Source organism: Enhydra lutris, unplaced genomic scaffold, assembly GCF_002288905.1.
Source record: "Enhydra lutris kenyoni isolate GAN:26980312 unplaced genomic scaffold, ASM228890v2 scaffoldscaffold40, whole genome shotgun sequence".
NCBI classification, from domain to species: domain Eukaryota; kingdom Metazoa; phylum Chordata; class Mammalia; order Carnivora; family Mustelidae; genus Enhydra; species Enhydra lutris.
In genome coordinates, this window is record NW_019154124.1 from 10,961,709 (window position 1) to 10,981,279 (window position 19,571).

Below are 19,571 nucleotides of genomic sequence, written 5' to 3' on the forward strand. Positions count from 1 at the left end.
TTTTTTTAAGATTTTATTTATTTGACAGACAGAGATCACAAGTAGGCAGAGAGGCAGGCAGAGAGAGAGAGGAAGAAGCAGGCTCCCTGCAGAGCGGAGAGCCGGATGTGGGGCTCGATCCCAAGACACTGGGATCATGACCTGAGCCGAAGGCGGAGGCTTTAGCCCACTGCCCCACCCAGGTGCCCCCATGCAAAACGTTTTATGTTTGATATAGTTTAATGTGTTCATTTTTGCTTTTGTTTGTGCTTTTACTGTCAATTGTAACAAATCATGCTGAGACCAATGGTGAGGAGATTCTTTCCTAAATTTTCTTCATAGTACCAGATGTTATGTTTAAGTCTTTTTTTTTTTTTTTAAGATTTTATTTATTTATTTGACAGAGGGAGAGACACAGCAAGAGTGGGAACACAAGGTGGGAGAATGGGAGAGAGAGAAGCAGGCATCTTGCCGAGCAGGGAGCCCAATTCGGGGCTCAATCCCAGGATCCTGGGATCATGACCTGAGCCTAAGGAAGATACTTAATGACTGAGCCGCCCATGCACCCCTGTTTAAGTCTTTAATTGATTTCAAGTTAATTGTTGTGGGTGGTGTAAGATAGGTGTATAATTTTATTGTTTTGCCTGTATTCAGTTTTCCCCAAATCATTTTTTGAAGTGACTATCTTTTCCACATTAGGTGTTCTTGGCTCCCTTGTTGAATATTAGTTGACCATACATGCATGGGTTTAGTTCCAGATTCTCTATTTTGTTCTCTTGGTCTATGTGTCTATTTTTGTGTCAGTATTATACTTTTTTTTCTTTAGATTTGTTTATTTGAGAGAGAGAGAGAATGCACACATGAGTGAGGGGAGGGGCAGAGGAAGAGGGAGCATGGAGCCTGACATGGGGCTTGATCCTAGACCCCAGAGATCATGACCTGAGCGGAAATTGAGAGTCCACTACTTAATTGACTGAACTATCCAAGCGCCCCCTCCCATACTATTATTTTTAATTGTAGATTTATAATTGAGTCTGAAATTAGGGAGTGTGATATCTCTACCCATATTCTTTTCGTCAGGATTTTTTTGGCTATGTGGGGTCTTTAGCAGTTTCATACAGGGTTTAGCATTCTGTTGTCCTATTTATGTGAAGCATTCCATTTTGATTTTGATGGGGATTGTGTTGAATCTATAGATGTCTTTGGGTACTATGGACCTTTTAACAATATTCTTTTAATCCATGGGCACAGTATGTCTTTCCATTTGTTTGTGCTTCCTTTGATTTCTCTCAGCACAATCTTGGTTTTTGTTGTACAGTTCTGTCACTTCCTTGGTGAAAGTTTCTCCTAGATATTTTCAGTAATTTTTTGAATGGAATAGTTTATTTCATTTTCAGATGTTTCATTAGCTGTGTAGAGACAAGCAACCAATTCTGTATGTTAATTTTACATCCTGCGACCTTACTAAAGTCATGGATTAGTTGCAAGAGTTTTTGTGGAGTCTTGGGGATTGTCTATGTACAAAATCATATCATCTGAAAATAGAGGTACTTTTACCTCTTCTTTTCCAATTTTGATACCTTTTCTTTTTCTTACCTAATTGCTCTAGCTAGGATTTCCAGTACTATGGTGAGAGTGGACATTTTAGTTCCTGATCTTAGAATAAAAGCTTTCCCAATTTTTCTCCATCCAGTATAATTTTAGCTATGGGTTTGTAATTTATGGCCTTTATAATGTTGAAGTTTCTTCCTTCTATACCTTATAAATCAAGGTTTTTATCATGGAATCTATTACATTTTGTCAAATGCTTTTTTGGCATCTGTTGAGATGAGAGTATGATTTTTATCTTTCATTGTATTAATGTAATGTGTTACTTTTATTGACTTGTGTATGTTGAAGTATCCTTGCATCCCAGGGATAAATCCCACTTGGTCATGGTGTATAGTGCCTTTAATGTCTTACATTCAGTTTGCTATTTATTTTAGGAATTTTTGCACCTACTTTAGGGATAATGTTTTGTTTAATTATTTCTGAGATTTGGATGAAGATACTAAGGACAGTTTGGATCTTCCATTTAAACCAGTGCTGTTTGCATCAGGCCCTGTTCTCCCCTTTGTCATCACTTTTTTAATTACCAAGATCTTTTATTGCAAGTTGTTTTTTTAGATTTAGTAATATGTTTCTTTCTTTCTTTCTTTTTTTTTTTTTTTTTGGATGAATGCTCTCCCTATGCTCTCCTATAGCTTGTGTTGTATTTGTATTTCTCATCATTGTCATCATTGTATCCCTAGTACTCAGAAGAATAACTGATTTGAAGTTCTGGCAGTATTCCTCACAACCTAAGAATCCTCTTGATAACAAATTTTTCTTGTTTATTTTATTTTTTGATGTTTCAAGTTGTATTTAAATTTTAGTTAACATCTAGTGTAACAGTAGTTTAAGGAGAATTTAGTGATTCATCACTTGCATGTAACACCCAGTGCTCATCACAACAAGTGCCCTCCTTTATGCCCCCTCACCCATTCAGCCCATCCCACACCCAACTCCTTCCACTCCAGCAATCCTCAGTTGATGCCAAGATTTTCTAAGGCTGATATCATCACCATCAGACTGAGTTTCTCAGATAAGAAATAAAGGCATGAACGACTATTAGTAACTATTATCATTGTTTTTATGTACAAATATTTGTGGACTCAGTAGTGTAAATAGACTGACAGAGAAGAGAAGGAGATGATAAAACATGCCCAAATTGGGGACCTGGGATGTGGACCCAGGCAGTCTGATGCCTGGAATCTCTACCATGTATCACCTGGCCCCTTTCCTCAGTCAGATATTTTTGAGATTCTGTGGATTCAGATGGATAGGTAGTCTGAAATGAAAATACTCCTCATATAAGTGAGTTTTTTAAAGGCTTGATTAGCTTTTTATTAAGGAATAGCCATTATTAAATATGTATGGAATCTGGATTGTCAAGTAATGTAATTTTTTTTCCAACTTGCAGTATCATTTGCTGTAAGAATGAGAGAGATTGGCAAAGTTCTCTAATACTATTTATAGAAAACCTGTAGTTCAACTCTATGAAAACATTTGATATCCTTAATGTGACTTAAAAGGGAATAGAATCTCCTATAGTAGGAATTATTCTAATAGTGGATCTTGATTATCAGTCATAATTGATGAGAACTTTACTGATTACCCTATGTACAGCTATATAACTTGGATTCAAAGAAAAAAATCAAACATCAAGTACAGTCTTCAGGGCACCTGGGCGTTTCAGTCAATTAAGCATCTGCCTTCCGCTCAGGTTATGATCCCGGGATCCTGGGATGGAGCCCCACGTCAGGTTCCCTGCTCAGTGGGGAGTCTGCTTCCTCTTCTGCCCCTCCCCCTGCTCATGCACATGTACTCTCTCCCTCTCTCTCAAATAAATCTTAAAAAAAGAAAAAGTATAATCCTCAAAAATATTGCACTTGAGCTAAGTTCATAGGGGGTGTTTCAAAACACATGTTCAAAAAAGGGGGGTTATTTAAAATTGAACAAATAACTTGCATCTAAATAGGGTTTCATAAAGTATGATTCAGAAATTACCTACATCAGAATTATCACATTTGCAGTCTAACATGCCCATAGCAGGGTAATTCTGGCCACACAGTGAAAATACCAGAGTTTTCTGAATTTGAGTAGGTTCTGGGTATTAATCAGTGTTTAAGCCAAACCAAAACAGATCAAGAAAACCTCCAATAAGAGTTTTAAAAATGATTTAGTGTTGAGAATCATCCTGGTGTGTATATTGTTAGGTGGCAGAGACCCTTTCTTTTTTTTTTTATCATCAGCAAAGTACAGATGCTCATACAATGAATTCAGTCTTATTACTCCAAAGTTCAGTCTCTCATTTGCTCCTCTGGACTTGTCCTGCCTATCTCAATCCTGCCTCTAGTAGTCTCCTATGTTCCCTACCTTGGGGGAACAACTCCCCACATTTAAACTTTAGAATGCTGGGACTCATTTTGAATTTTGTTTTTGGATTATAACAGGTGAATCATGGAATCCTCTCCTTTCTCCCCTTCTAAATATTGCTAAAATCAGTCCATTTTTATCCATCAAGTTTCCTGTGCTAATCAACAAGTTTCTCATCTTGACAGTAGTCTCAACTAGTCTCCTTTCTATAGATGTTCTTCTACCAGTAATCCACATTTCATCCAGAGTGGTTTTCTTGAAATGCAAATCTGATCATACTGTTCTCTGCTTAGAAGTTGCCAGCAGTTTCCAAATGCATAACACCCCTCCACCTCCATCCTAATGTCATGTGTTCTAGGGAGGACTCCAGTCTCTGGCCCTTTTCTCTAAAGACTCATCACCCACACCTTAAGCCATCCTGAGCCTCATATTCAGCTACCTCTACTGCCTTGAATGCACGTCTCAGTGTTCACACTTTGCTCTCTTTGTGACAGTACTACAAGGCGCCTGGGTGGTTCAGTCATTAAGCATTTGCCTTCAGCTCAGGTCATGATTCCAGGGTCCTGGGATGGATCCCCAAGTCAGGTGGGGAGCCTGCTTCTCCCTCTCCCACTCCCCGTTTGTGTTCCCTCTCCAGGCTTTCTCTCTCTCTCTCTGTCAAATCAATAAAATTTAAAAAAAAATGTTAAAACAAAATGAAAAAAAACGGTACTGTGACCACCTTTCCTCAACTTGAAATCATGGCGGGCTTCTCTGGCCAGCTTTTTCTCTCTGGGTTATTTTACTGTCAGCTCCCATAGTTCCATTTATTTCTTATATCCTAGCAATGTCCTCAAACTATTGTCAGTACTTAGAAATTTTCAATATTCCCAGCCAGTAGTAGTTCTATAAGGGAGGGGACTGTTTTTGTTATTGTAATCTATGTAAGGTTCTATTTCTAACACTTCGGTTGAAAAATGAGTTAAGTTTCAAATGGCAAATCATGAAGATAATTAGGATCTTAAAAGATCCAGCCCAAAATGATGACTGTGATGATCAGGAAGACGATTGGGATAACAACCCATAATCCTAATGGATGGCCTTGTTGAGTGCTTACACTCTGCTGGGCCTTATGCTAAGTGCTTTATGGTAATTATTGTATCATTTAGTCCTCATGGCAACCCTGTATTTTTTAATGTATTAATAACAATTTATAGTCAGATGTTTGAGTCTAGGTTTATACTTTAAAGTATTAATGGTGGAAATAGAAAAACAAACCACCTAATCTATCATTACAATAAAGGTGTTGAAGATGTGTTATGTTAAATTTAGCACATTTGACAGTGATATATGCTAAGTGAGTTTATGGATTTTTCATAATAGATAGGAACCTGTGGCCTTAACTACTAATTGTGGCAAATTATATTGGTTTCCCAATTATGGTAGGGATAGTAGATTTCCTTCTTAAACATATTTATTTTAAAAAAGTAGAGTTGGGATAAAGGGCTGCCTTTCGGCTCAGGTCATGATTCCAGGGTCCTTGGATAGAGTCCCACAACCAGCTCCTTGCTTAGCAGGGAGCCTGCTTCTCCCTCTGCCTGACACTCCCCCTCCTTCTGCTCTCTTTCTCTGACAAATAAATAAAAATGTAAAAAATGTCCATTAAAAAAAAATGAAAATAAACAGGATTGTTGATGTATACCAGTTTATGGAAAATGATGTAGGAGCTCTATGAATAACTCCACTTTAAGTTACAAAGCCTTTGACTATTAAGAAATGCCCAATACCTTGAGGAAGGGCATTGGGGGGATGGGGTAACTGGGTGATGGGCAATAGGGAGGGCACATGATTTAATGAGCATTGGGTATTATATGCAAGTGATGAATCACTGATCTCTAACTCTGAAACTAATGACACACTATATGTTAGTTGATTGATTATAAACAAAAATATGTAATACCTTGAATTTATTAGGACCTCATACCAGTAATTTAAATTTTCCAGTGGTAGTAGCCCAAAAGTAAAGTTCAGGGATAATAAGCCTTTCAGATCTAAAATTTTAAGGCCCCCTTGAGTATTGAGTCCCAGTTGAGTTGAACTTCAGAAGAGACTGTGGATGTGCGAAGGAGTTGAATCCTAGATTTACAGTGCGGAGAATAAGGATAAGAGGCAAAAATGGATGTTTAATTTGTTTTAAATAGAGGTGTTCTCATTGTGTTTGCAGGCAGAAAGTAGTAAGCCTGCAGAAAGAGACTGAATGTGCTTGAGGAAGGAGAATTGATGAAGCAAGATCCCAAGGGAAGAGGTGGAGATGGGTTCAAGATGATTGATAGAGGAAATGAGGGTGTCTGGGGAGTAGGAGGATTGATTGAGGAGATAAATTGGTACAAAATGAAGCCAGATGTTCAAAAACAAATGTTATCCACCTTACACTTTTATGTAAGCTTTTTTCCTGCTAAAATGCCTTGATCAGAAACTGGATGTTGGCCCTTCCAATAATCACCGTCATTGGTACTCACATCCTGCCTTCTTCCCACGTGTAGTAATTTGTGTTCTCTTACGAGAGTCCGTGGAAAGAAAAGCAGGCCTACATTATACTAGATTCCACATGGTATCAGGCTCATTTATTTATTAGGTGAGCATATGAGGGCAGCATATGAGGGTATAAATGTAAAAGAAACATAACTGGTTTTGTTTTGTTTGTTTTCTCTTTTTCCTTAATTCTTGACACTAGACCTCACTCCTCCAGCAGCTGATAGCTATAATGTAACTAGGAGAGATATTAAAAAAGTCAGATGTATAACAGATATACACGTTTCATTAGTTCTAACTTGTCTCTTTTAAAATATTTTCCCAAGGTTTTAAAGGAACATGGAAACAATATTTTTATTTCTGCTGTTTTTTTATTTTTGTTTTTGTTTTTGTTTTTAAACAACAGAAGCCCAAAGTCTGAATTAAGAACTTCCTAAATACCTTGATGGCAAAAGCCATATGTAAAGGGTCAGAGCGAGAAAAGGAGTTACAAGCACTTTTATTTGTGAGTTGAGGTTTGCAATAGTAAAAGCACTTTCCTAATCCCAAGTTCTATTTCACTATCTTGAATGGTCTCCACAGGAAGGACTGACAGTAATATATTTATGATGATAACTTCTGTCTCTTTCAACTGGATTTCATGTAATTAAGTAATCCAAACTGGTGACTTTAAATGATAAACTTTTATTCTGAATATACTGTTTTTGCACAAGATTTAACACAACATTTTCTGGGATTATAAATATTTTTATAACAGTATTATACAAATTTTTACAAAATTTTTTTTTATCAGGCTAGTTAATTTCCACAAAAGTGTCAAGAGAACATAATAAAGGGGAGAAAAGATCTTTTGTTCACAAAGCCAGTTGGTCTTTTGCATGGATGCACACTGAGCATTTCAATAAAAGTATCCCTAAAAAGCATGATCCAACAATCATACGGCACAACAAAAAAGACAGCTTTGTCAGGTCACACTGTAAACTCAGCTGGCATCTATACAAGACAGTATCCCATTAGTCTCAGTGGAATTTCTTTGAGTTGATTATGTGAACTAGAAATAAGGTAGAGGAAACTCTTGGTAAGGGTTGTCTGAGTCTTTGAAATTCTGGAATTTATTCAACACTTGATACTTCCATTGTATTGACTTGCTCTTTATAGAAGTGTACACGAAATATTAGCAATATTAACATTCTGCTAATGGGAAAACAACACGAGTTCTAGATGGTAATAAAATATTTTAAGTTGGGGGCAAGTGAAATCATCATTCTATTCTACACTTGAAAAAAATCACAGCGCTCGCTTTGTTTCACAAGGTCAAACTGTCTACCGCTAGATATTTTAATGTCAACTAACAATGGAATAGTTCAGTTTAAAATTAAGACACAGAATTTAAGCTTTGGTGGAGAGAAAGATTTAAATGAGACATAAAATAGAAGAGAGCATCAAATAAGCAAGTAACACTTGGGTTGCAAAGGTCACTTAAAAGGGATACTGCCTATTTGAACCCAGTAAGGCCAGTTTTAAAGTTAATAAAAGGAATATTCTAGGAAAACTTACAAATGGCAGCAACACTGTTTTGTTTTGTGTTTTTTTTTTCCCCCAAGTAAAGCAATAACGCCTCAAGCATTAGAAACATGAAAAAAGATCATACTAAAATCTTATAGGCCCAGGACCTAAAAATCTCTTCAATCAAACTTGCTAACTATGTCATGTTAAAAATCTGTTACAAATATGGACCACGATTGGTGTTTGGCAGTAATGCTGGTTGTTCAAATGAAGAAAATATAAAGAAACCATTAATGTTAAAGTCATTCCTGTTACTCAACACCAATGTTAAGACTTTACTTTGATTTTGTTCTAACGACAAACTACATTAAACTGGATGAGTAGAGCAAAAGTGAGAGAAGCCGAAGAGTTTAAAAGCTTTTTTTTCTCGATCATTTAGTCTTTGAAATCAGTATTTCTGACAGGCTGTATAATTTGAGTTCTTGTCAAGAATTAGAACTCAGACAAAAAAATCCTAAATTAAATATGACAATTTGATGGGATGAGTATTACTGTCTTTGAAAAAAATGCTAAAAGTATCAAGACTCATATGAGTGAGTCATGAGAACAGTTTTTAGTCAGAAAGCACGTTCTTACCCAATTTATCACCAAGTACGTGGTTCTCATATATAGGTTTATTTTATAACAGAAAAGCAAGGATCAAGCAAGACTCGTGCATGTAAATATATTTTGATGGCAAATGGAACCAATAGGACCCTGCCAAGAGATGCCAAGTTCAACTGTGATTAATGCAACAGTAATGTAGATGATGAAAACACTATTTCAGTGACATTAGCCATGAAAATATACTTAATAGATTTTAAGGATAATTTTAAGGTAGTTTGTTGTATGCTGGAAGCAATTCAGTTGTTTTAATGTGCGTCATAGATACACATGAACTAACATAATTTTATATTTTGATATCCCCTTCCCAACACTTTCATGATTTAAAATAGTCTAGCAAAAGTTAACAATAAGTTTTAAATATGTAATCAACAAACAACATGATTGAAACATAGTGTCACTAGAGTGAGAAGTTTCATTTTTTTTTTTTTTTAATCACTTTGGTGTTTTCTAAAACGTCAATACCAGTTACAAATGAGACTACAAAATCACAACAATGCGTTAGAAATGGTAACTGACGTCAACTCTTAGAACAATAGCTGGCAAAGTGATTCCATTCCCACCCACCCCCATTTTTAAATAAAAAATAGTTTAAATAAGGAAATATACACAAAAGGTTCCTAGGGCATATCGGTGGTGGGAGGGAATTATGAATGTCTGCAAAGCTAAAAACAAAACAAACGTATTTTAAACTATGCTAAAGACTTGGTTATGTCTTTGATACGCGGAGCATCTTAAAGCATGCTGGATAATGTTAATAAGGTATTGACTTAAAAATGATGTATAAGAAAATGTCCAGCATAGACACACACCAATATTTGGCATGTTCAAAATAAGAACAAATGTATTTCACCATAAAAAATATTCGTATACTTCCAGCCTTCGGCAGAATTACTCAGTTGAACTAGAATTACACATTCGTTGTTTTACCCTTTTTTCAAACACTGATGACTCCTAAAAATTATTTTTAAAAGCATAAATAATAATCTACCATATTACTCTATATTGAAGTACCCGGTTTACTACACTAATCATTTTCACCAGTGAGGCTGTAGAAAAACAATTCTGAGTATTCACAATCAAGTATTCATGTGCATACATACAGATTCAAGGTTTCCTATTTGTTCAGATTATTATAAAACCGTCATCAAACTGCATGGAATCTTGGTCACGTGATCGTATCTACCTTTTACAACGGTGGGGAGAAAAGTAGCAGCGGTGGAAATGTCTGGAGCATACGTGCTCCTATTCAAACGAACAAAGAGGAAACCTAGTGTGAATCTTCATTGAGAACATATATGTACTCTTCAAAAAATAAATGTGTCAAATCTGATTTATGTACTTAAAATATCTGTACATAGGTTTTTCAGGCAAAAGCATGAGTCTGTATAAAATCCATTAATTCCCATTTCACCATTTACCTACCCCAGTCATTCAGCATTGACATTGCACAGTATATTCAGAGTAATTTAACGACATTTTAAAGGATGACTTAAGTGCATTACACTGCAAGGTTCAGAGTCTTACATAACAATAATGTCACTCAGTTAACTTTTCAAAGGACTATACTCTACAGTAAGAGAAAAACAAACCAAAAGTTAAAATAGCAGCAGCATCATGCAAAATACCCTTGGTAACCAAAGTTCATTTATCACAAGAAAAGACGTTTTCCCCTCCCCCCAACAAGCTTCTCTTAGAGCATTTTGAATTATTTGGCTAGCACTACATAACTTTACTGTGAACAAAAGAAACATTACATCGAAGCATTAAGGGCTTACATTTATGAGGAAATATGTCACGTGTTCAAATTGCATCTTCAAGCACCTTTAGTTTAATAGTTTCTTAGTTATTATTTTCAAACATCAATTCATTACCCCAGCAAAACTTAATTGGTCATCACTTGTGTTCTGTTTTTGGCAGAGAAGCCATTCTTCATAAGGCATTTTATTTATGGCAAATTTCTTTTTGTAGAAAATTAGCCATTATTTCTATTTCAACAGATTACATCCATCTCTCCCTATTTTATTTTTCAATAATAACTACTCAAAGCAAGAAATAATTTTTTAAAAGAATACGTGAAGGCAAAAATAACTCCCTTTTTTTTTTTTTTTCCCCTCCAGAGATTTTCTTGGTAAAAGAACAAGAATTGCAGCAGGTCAAAATTCCAGGTCAAGGTCAAGACAATTTGTAGGATTCATAAACAGTATGGGGAGCCCTTTTACATATAATCACCAACAACGCAAACAATGAACTCTCCAATTTTCCAATAGAGCATGTATAGAATTTTGCTTTGATGTTATACATAGATGATGCAGCATTCACACAAGTTTAAGGATCTGAGACCCTGACATGCAGCCAGTGGGGGCCATATGAGTCTGCGCCTTAGATTTAGCGATGGTATGGGCCCAGCTAGTGTTCTGCTCATTCCACAGTTGACCCTATTTGAACGCAACTGAGGGCTCATGTTTTGGCAGGGTCCGGAGTTTAATTATGCAGACTGAGTTTTAGAAGGTCATAACTGGCAGTGTCTACTGCCAGATAAAAGCCAAAGTAGAACAAACTGGACTCCGATGATGGACCACAGGGAGGGATTCAATCCAGAAACACCACCACAGTCAGTATAATCCTCCTGTTGTAAAGAAAAGGAGAAAGAAAAATCCTGAAGAAATCCTCAGTAAGCCATTTTTCAGAGCACCCATGTTTAGTCCACTTCTGAACTCACCTGATAAAATGGTTTTAATTTAAACCCAAATAAATGACATTACCCTGGATTTTATAGTAACAGCAATTTTGAATAAAGCAATATTCCTAGTATCATTTCAAGAAGGCTTTAAATTTTGAGTTGCAAATTCTGATGACTAAGAAAATACTAGAATAGTAAATGCTGTTTTGACCAATACACCAGTTGTTAAATTAAAAAAAAAAAAAAAAAAAAAACCTTTCAGAGTACGAGATATTCCTAGATATCTACAAAAATAAGGAGTAACTATAAAATTTACTCTAGGTTTTATAATACCCAAGAATTATCATTTTAGCAATTATGCTCAATAAGGCAAAGTTTGGGACTGGTTAAATCAATGTGAGAAATGATCTCTATTTTCCATATCTTTTATATCCAGTTTCAAAGGTAAACATACCAACCTGCACTTGTAGCATCTGGACCTTCACCAAAATTAAAATAATAGTGTATTTGAATCATACATGAAAAGACACTCCAAAAACATATTCAATATAAAGAGCTAAGCTAGCAAGAGACATTTGTTTAATTTACAGAACCATGAAATATAAGCAATTGATATACCTATTTGGATCCCCCCCACGTTGTCTCAGGGTAGCTCATTAAGTTCCTTTAAATGCAGAATTATCCTTTATCTTTTATTCCTAGGTTCTGTGTTTGTAACATTTTCTACATCCTTTGATTTCTTTTAATTACTGAATTTCATAAAGGATGTTTAGGAAAATAAGTAGATGTAGATATGAGACTTGTTAAAAAATACACTATGCCAAGTTCATCATCCAATAACCCAAGTAATAGGTTATGTATATAAATAAATGAGTAAATAAAATGTTCAGAATGATTTTCCAAAGACTCTGAGCTCGCAGAGAAGAGAACATTGGCTTGTTTTTTGTCACTGGGGTTTAATACAGTGCCTGCCCCCCCAGTAAAAAACTTAAAATTTCTATCTTGAGCTGCATTTTGAGGCAGAACACTTCTTCTGTTTGTTAAAGAGAAGTCTGAAAGAAACAAAAGAATCTATTTAAAAAACTTATTTTTCAAAAGCTAGCTCCTAAATCTAAAGAGTAACACAAAATGATGATCCATTCTTGGTCCTCATCTTATTTTACTTTTCATGAGCATCTGGGAATGTACAATATTCTCTCCTTAAAATATTTTCTCATGTATATTTGTCCAACACATCTGGTTTCCTCCAAACGTGTTTTGGGCTCATCTTACTCTCTTTAGCTCAACCTACTTCTCTCCATGAGTTCTACATGATAGACTTTTCCAGCAGTTACTTCTCTCTCTTTTTAAATTTACACTTTCTTCCTAAGTAACCTAATCTAGTTCTATAGTTTTAAATGCCATTCATTTGTTAACAACTCATAATTTTATCCTTAATATGAAAATGATTTTTGCTTGTGTTTTTTCATTTTGCTTTTAAAATTTTAACTTTTTGCTTTAATAGACAAAATTGTAAGATATTTAAAGTATATATTTCGGTGATTTGATAGACATTGTAAAACGTTACCCTCCCCCCCAGATAATTAACATGTCTATTATCCACATATTTATCGTTTTTCCCCAACTGGTGAGGATACTTAAGTTTTACTCTCTTGGCAGATTTCAGTTCTACAGTGTTTATCAGTTATAGTCATCATGTTTTACTAGATCCCCAGACTACTCATATTATAGCCAAAAGTATGTATCCTTTTGCCAACCTCTCCCTACCTCCCCCTAGCCACTGGCAACTCCTTTTCTACTCTTGGTTTCTATGAGTTGTTTTTTTTTTTTAATAGAATTCACATATAAGTGATGTCATGCACTATTTGTCTTCATCTTTCTTGTTTCATGTAGCGAAGTGCCCTCAAGTTCCAACACTGTTGTCAAAAATGGCCGGGTGTCCTTCTGTCTATCTACATACCACTTCTTTATCCATTCCTCTGTTGATGGACACTTAGGTTGTTTCTATATCTTGACTATTAAAAAAAATGCTGCAATGAACATAGGGGTGCTGTATCTTTTCTAGTGTTTTAATTTTCTTCAAATGAGTACCAAGAATTGCCAGTTCATACAGTAGTTGTATTTTTAATTTCTGAGAAACCCCCATACCGGTTTTCATAGTGGTGTACCAATTAACAGTCCCACCATTAACACAGAGGACTCCCTTTCTCCACATCCTTGCCGGCAATGGTCATCTCTTGTCTTTTTGATAACAGTCATTCTAGCAGGTGTGAAGTGGCATCTCCTTAAAGTTTTTGATGTGCATGTCTCTGCTGTGTGATGTTGAGCCTGTTTCATGTACAGACATACCTTGGATATATTGCATGTTCCGTTCTAGTTGCAGATATTCAATAAAAGGAATATTGCAATAAAGCAAGCAAAAATAATGTTTTGGTTTCCCAGTGCATGTACAAGTTAGGTTTATACTATACTGTTGTCTTTTAAGTGTATAATAGCATTATGTCTAAAAGAGCATACACTTTTAAAAAAAAAACTGTAGCGATAAAAAATGCTAACCATCATCTGGGTTTTCAGTGAGTCTTTTTTTTTTTTTTTTTTTTCTATTCGAGGGTCTTTGCCTCGATTGTTGATGGCTGCTGACTGGTCAGGGTGGTGGTTGCTGAAGGTTGGGTGGCCATGGCCATTTCTTAAAATAAGACAACAATGAAGTTTACTGCATTGACTGACTCTTAGGAACACTTTCTCTGTAGTCCGTGATGCTGATAGTACTATAACCACAGTAGAACTTTCAAAATTAAAGTCAATCCTCTCACACCCTGTTGCTTGATTGACTAAGTTTATGTAGTATCCTAGCTCCTCTATTGTCATTTCAACAATATCAGTAGCATCTTCACCAGCAGGAGATTGTATCTCCAGAAAACACTTTGTTCATCCAGAAGAAGCAACTCTTCATCCATTCAAGTTTTATTGTGAGATTGTAGCGATTCAGTCACATCTTGAGGCTCCATTTGTAATTCCAGTTCTCTTGCCATTTTCACCCCATCTGTAGTTACTTCCTCTACTGAGGTCTTGAACCCCTCAGAGTCATCCATGAGGGCTAGAATCAACCAGGTGTATTCTCAGTAAGCTGTCATATTTTGAAAGGGATTTTTCCCCCCTCAGTACTAGGTCTCAACAGTGGGCTTCAAATGTTCAGTAAGCCATGTTGTCATGTGCTGTTCTCCAAGCTTTGTTGCTCCATTGATAGAGTATAGGTAGAGTGGACTGAGCATAATTCTTAAGGGCCCTGGGATCTTTAGAATGGTCAACGAGCACTGACTTCAACTTAAAGTCACCAGCTCATTAGCCCCTAAAAAGACAGACAGTCTGTCCTCTGAAGATGGGTGGTGACTTCTCATCTCTAGCTATGAAAGTAATAAGATGACACCTTTTTCCAATGGAAGGCTGTTTCATCCATATTGAAAACCTGTTGTAACCCTGTTTGTTTCCTATAGTTAGGAAGTTGCTAGAGGGGAGATGAGTGGTGGGATGAGGTAACTGGGTGATGGGCATTAAGGGGGGCACATGATGTAATGAGCACTAGGTATTATATGCAACTGATGAATTCCTTAACTCTACCTCTGAAACTAATAATATACTACATGGTAATTAATGGAAATAATTTTTTCCATTTTTTAAAAAAACCTGTTGCTTAATATAGCCACTTGCATTGATTACCTCAGTATCTGGATAAGTTGCTGCTTTACCTTGTACTATTATGTTACACAGCTGGCTTCTTTGCTTTAATCTCAAGAACTAACCTCTGCTAGCTTCAAAATTTTCTTTTGCAGATTCCTCATCTCTCTTAGCTTTTATAGGTATGAAGAGAATTAAGGCCTTGCTGTGGATTAGGCTTTGGCATAGGCAGTGTTGGGGCTGGTTTGATCTCCTATCCAGACCACTAAAGCTCTCTCCATGTCAGCTATAAGGCTGTTTGACTTTATCATTTGTGTATTCACTGGAATAGCACTTTTCATTCCCTTCAAGAACCTTCCCTTTGCATTCATGCCTTGGCCAAATATTTGGTGCAAGAGGCCTAGGTTTGAGCCAGGGCTGGCCTTTGAAATGCCTTCCTCACTAAACTTAATCATATCTACCTTTTAATTTAAGGTGAGAGACATGTGACTCTGCCTTTCACTTGAACACTTAGAGGCCATTGCAGGGTTATTAATTGGCCTAATTTCAATATCATTTCATCTCCGGGAATAGGAAGGCCCAAGGACAGAAAAAGGGCTGGGGAAACAGCTGGTCTTTAGAGCATTCAGAACACACACAATTTGTTGTCTTAGATAGGCGGGGTTTATGGTGCCCCAAAGCAATTACAATGGTAATATCAAAGACCCAGATCACCTTAACAAACTTAATTACAGCAAAAAAGTTTGAAGTATTGTGAAAACTATGAAAATGTAACATAAAGACAAAAGTGAGCAAGTGCTATTGAAAAAAATGACACAAGTACAATTTGCTTAATGCAGGGTTGCCAAAAACGTTCAGTTTGTTAAAAACAAAACAAAACAAAACAAAACAAAAACCCTGTATTAGTGTGAAGTGCAATAAAGCAAAGTACACTAAAACAAGGCATGCCTGTTTTCTGGGCATCCTGTATTTGGGATACTGGCCCCTTACCAAATAATGCCTCCCATTTCATGGATTGCCTTTCAATTGTGTTGGTCTCCTTTGTCATGCAGAAGCTTTTAACTATGCTGTAGTCCCATGTTTATTTTCGCTTTTGTTGCCTTTGCCTTTGATGTAAGATTTAAAAAAATCCTCGCCAAAACCCATGTCAACGAGTTTACTTCCTAGGTTTTCTTCTGGGAGTTTTACTATTTCAAGTCTTAAGCTCAGGTAGTTAACCCATTTTCAGTTGGTTTCTGTGTATGGTGTAAGATACTGGTCCAGTTTTATTCCCTTGGGTGTGGCTGTTCCTAGTATTATGTATCGAAGAAACTACTCTTTTCCCATGGTATGTCCTTGGCTCCTTTGCCATAAAATAATTGAACATATAAACATGGGTTTACCTCTGGGCTATTTTGTTCTATTGATCCGTATGTCTGTGTGTGTATGTGTGTCTATGTGCATGCACATACCAGTACCGCTGTTTGATTACTGTATGTATATAATATAGGTAGAAATCAAGAAAGTGTGATGGCTCCAGCTTTGTTCTTGTTTCTCAAGATTGCTTTGGCTATTAGGGTTTTGTGGTTTCATTCATATTTTAGAATTGTTTGTTCTATTTCAGTGAAAAATGTCGTTGAAATTTTGATAGGAATTGAAGTGAAACTGCAGATTCTTTGGATGGTAGGAGCATTTTAACAATAATCATTCTAATTCATGAGCACTGAATTATCTTCCTATTTGTGTCTTCAATTTTATGTTACGGTTTTTAGTGTACAGGTCTCTTACCTCCTTGTTTAAATTTATTCCTGGGTATTTTATTCTTTTGGATAAAATTGTAAATGAAATTATTTTCACAACTTTCTGATTTATTAGTGTATAAAATTCAACTGATGTTTGTACCTTCCTTTTTTTAATCTAGCAATTTTACTGAATTTGTTTATTCCAATAGGTAGAGTCCTTGGGGTTTTCTACATATAAAATATTTCATCTGCAAATAGAGATAGTTTTAATTCTTACTTTGCAATTTGGATGCTTATTATTTCTTTTTCTTACCTAATCGCTTTGCCTAGAACTTACAGCACTGCACTGAAGGAAAGTGGCAAGAATGGGCATCCTTGTGTTGTTTGTGATGTTAGTTCTTATCATTGAATATGAGGTTAGCTGTAGGCCTTTGTTATGCTGAGGTATATTCTTTATATGCCAATTTTGTGAGGAGTTTTTCTCAAAATGGATGTTAAATTTTCTAAGTGCTGTTTCTGCGTTATTGTGATCATACGATTTTTATTCTTCACCTTATTAATATGGTGTATCACACTGGTTGATTTATCAATGTTGAACTGTCCTTGTATCCTTGTAATAAATCATACTTGATCATGGCATTGGTCTTGTATTGCTGAATTCAGTCTGCTAAAATTTTGTTGAGATTTTGCATCTAGGTTCATCAGATCTAGACCTGTAATTTACTATCTTGGGGTGTCCTTGTCTGGTTTTGGTATTATGGTAAGGCAGGCTTTGTAAAACAAATATGAAAGTGTTCCCTTCTGTTATTTTTTGAAAGAGTTTGAGAAGGATTGATATTAATTCTTCTTTGAATGTTTGGTAGAATTCACTAGTGAAGCTGTCTGGTCATGGGCTTTTGATTGTTAGGAGGTTTTTGAGAGCTGATTTAGTTGCCTTACTAGTAACTGATATGTTCAGATTTTCTATTTTTTATGAATCATTCAGGATAGGCTACATATTTTTAGGAATTTATCAATTTCTTCTAGATTTTCCAATTTTTGCCATTTAATTTTTATAGTGGTCTGTTATGATACTTTATATTTCTATGATACCAATTTTGATGTCTCTTCTTTCATTTCTAGTTTTATTTATTATAATCCTTTTCTTTTGATAAGTATAGCTGAGGTTTTATCTATTTCATCTTCTCAAAAAGCCAGCTGTTTGTTCCATTGATCTTTTCTATTGTCTTTTTAGTTTCTATTTCAGTTGTTTCTGTCATGATCTTTGTTATTTCCTGCCTTCTAGCATTGAGCTTAGTTTGTTCTTAATCCTTAAGGTATAAATCTATTTGAGACCATTCTCTATCCTTAGTATAGGTCCTTATCACTATAAACTTTCCTCTTAGAAAGCCTTGCTGCTTCCTAGTCATTCTGGTTCAGTGTATTCCCATCTTCATTTGTCTCTAATTTGTTTATATATATATATATATCATATAAAATATAAAATTTCTCTTTTGCTTTCTTCTTTGACCCACGGTTGTTAAGTGGCATGCCATTTTTATCTCCACATATTTGTGAGTTGTCCAGTTTTCTTTATATAGTTAATATCAAGTTTCATACAACTGTGGCCAGAAAAGATACTTGATATTTCAACCTACTCAAATGTATTAAGGCTCCTTCAGTGCTCCAACATATGTTCTATCCTGGAGGAAGTTTCATGCACACGTCAGAAGAAAGTATATTCTGCTTTTGGATAGAATGTTCTGTAAATGTCACTTAAATCCATCTGGTCTAATGGGTCATTTAACTCCACTGTTCCCTTGCTCATTTTCTGTCTGGGTGATCTATCCATTGATAAGTGGGGAACTGAAGTCCCCTACTAGTATTCCTACTATTACTACTGTTACGTTGCTGCCCACTTCCCCTATTAGGTCTGTTAATATTTGCTGTATATATTTAAATGCCTGTGTCAGGTGCATAAATATCTACAAATGTTACATCCAATTTTGATTTTGATTATCAGTATATTATCAATATATAATAGCTTATTACAGTGTTTGTCTTGAAGTCTATTGTGTCCAAGTATAGCTACCCCAGCTTTCTTTTGATTTATATTTGCATGGAATATTTTTTTCTATCCATCCACTTTCATATACTTTAAGGTGTGTGTCCTTAAGCCAGAAGGATGTGGTTTTGATTTGTATTTGCCTGATGACTGCTGATGCTGAACATCTTTTCATGTAGCCATTGGCCATTTTGATGTCTTCTTTGAAAACATGTCTATTTAGTTTTCCTGCCCAATTTTTGTTGGTTTTTTAAAAACTTTCATGAGTTCTTCATATATTCTGGATATTAACTCCTTGTCATAGATAGATACATAGAGAGAGATATAGAGACATATATATGTATAGATTTAGATATATTGCTTGCAATTTTTGGCCTCGTTCTGTAGGGTGCCTTTTCTTTAGTGGTTTCTTTGGCTGTGCAGAAACATTCAAAATTGTCACAGTCCCATTTGTTGATTTCTGTTTTTGTTGTTTGTGCTTTTGGTGTTGTAACCAAACATCATTGCCAGGACCAATGTCAAGGAAATTCTTCTTTATCTTCTAGGATTTTTATAGTATCCTGTCTTAAAGTTTGTGATCTATTCTGAGTTAATTTTTATGAGCATGTAAGAGAGGAGTCCAGTCCCATTGCCCTCCATGTGTTTATTTTCCCAGCACCATTTGCTGGAGACCATCCTTTCCCCAGTGGGTGTTCTTGGCTATCCTACTGAATATTAGTTGACTGTATGTATTTGGGGTTTCTTTCTGGGCTCTCTTCTGTTCAATTAGTCTATGTGTTCATTTTTGTGCCAGTACTATACTGTTTTGATTACTGTAGATTTATAGTATAAA

At 35.7% G+C, this 19,571-nt stretch overlaps 1 protein-coding gene across 7 annotated transcripts in view; it reads right to left on the reverse strand.

Annotated features, from left to right (window-relative positions):
• Positions 1 to 7,111: 7,111 nt before the first annotated feature.
• Positions 7,112 to 19,571, reverse strand: part of LOC111155265 (calcium voltage-gated channel auxiliary subunit alpha2delta 1) — a 504,879-nt gene continuing 492,419 nt past the window's right edge. For all 7 annotated transcript variants that reach the window (XM_022515388.1, XM_022515390.1, XM_022515387.1 and 4 more), the window contains one exon: positions 7,112 to 11,245. In XM_022515388.1, coding sequence (XP_022371096.1) covers positions 11,129 to 11,245 — 117 coding nt within the window. In that variant the 3' untranslated portion in view covers positions 7,112 to 11,128. The remainder of the gene's footprint in view (positions 11,246 to 19,571) is intronic.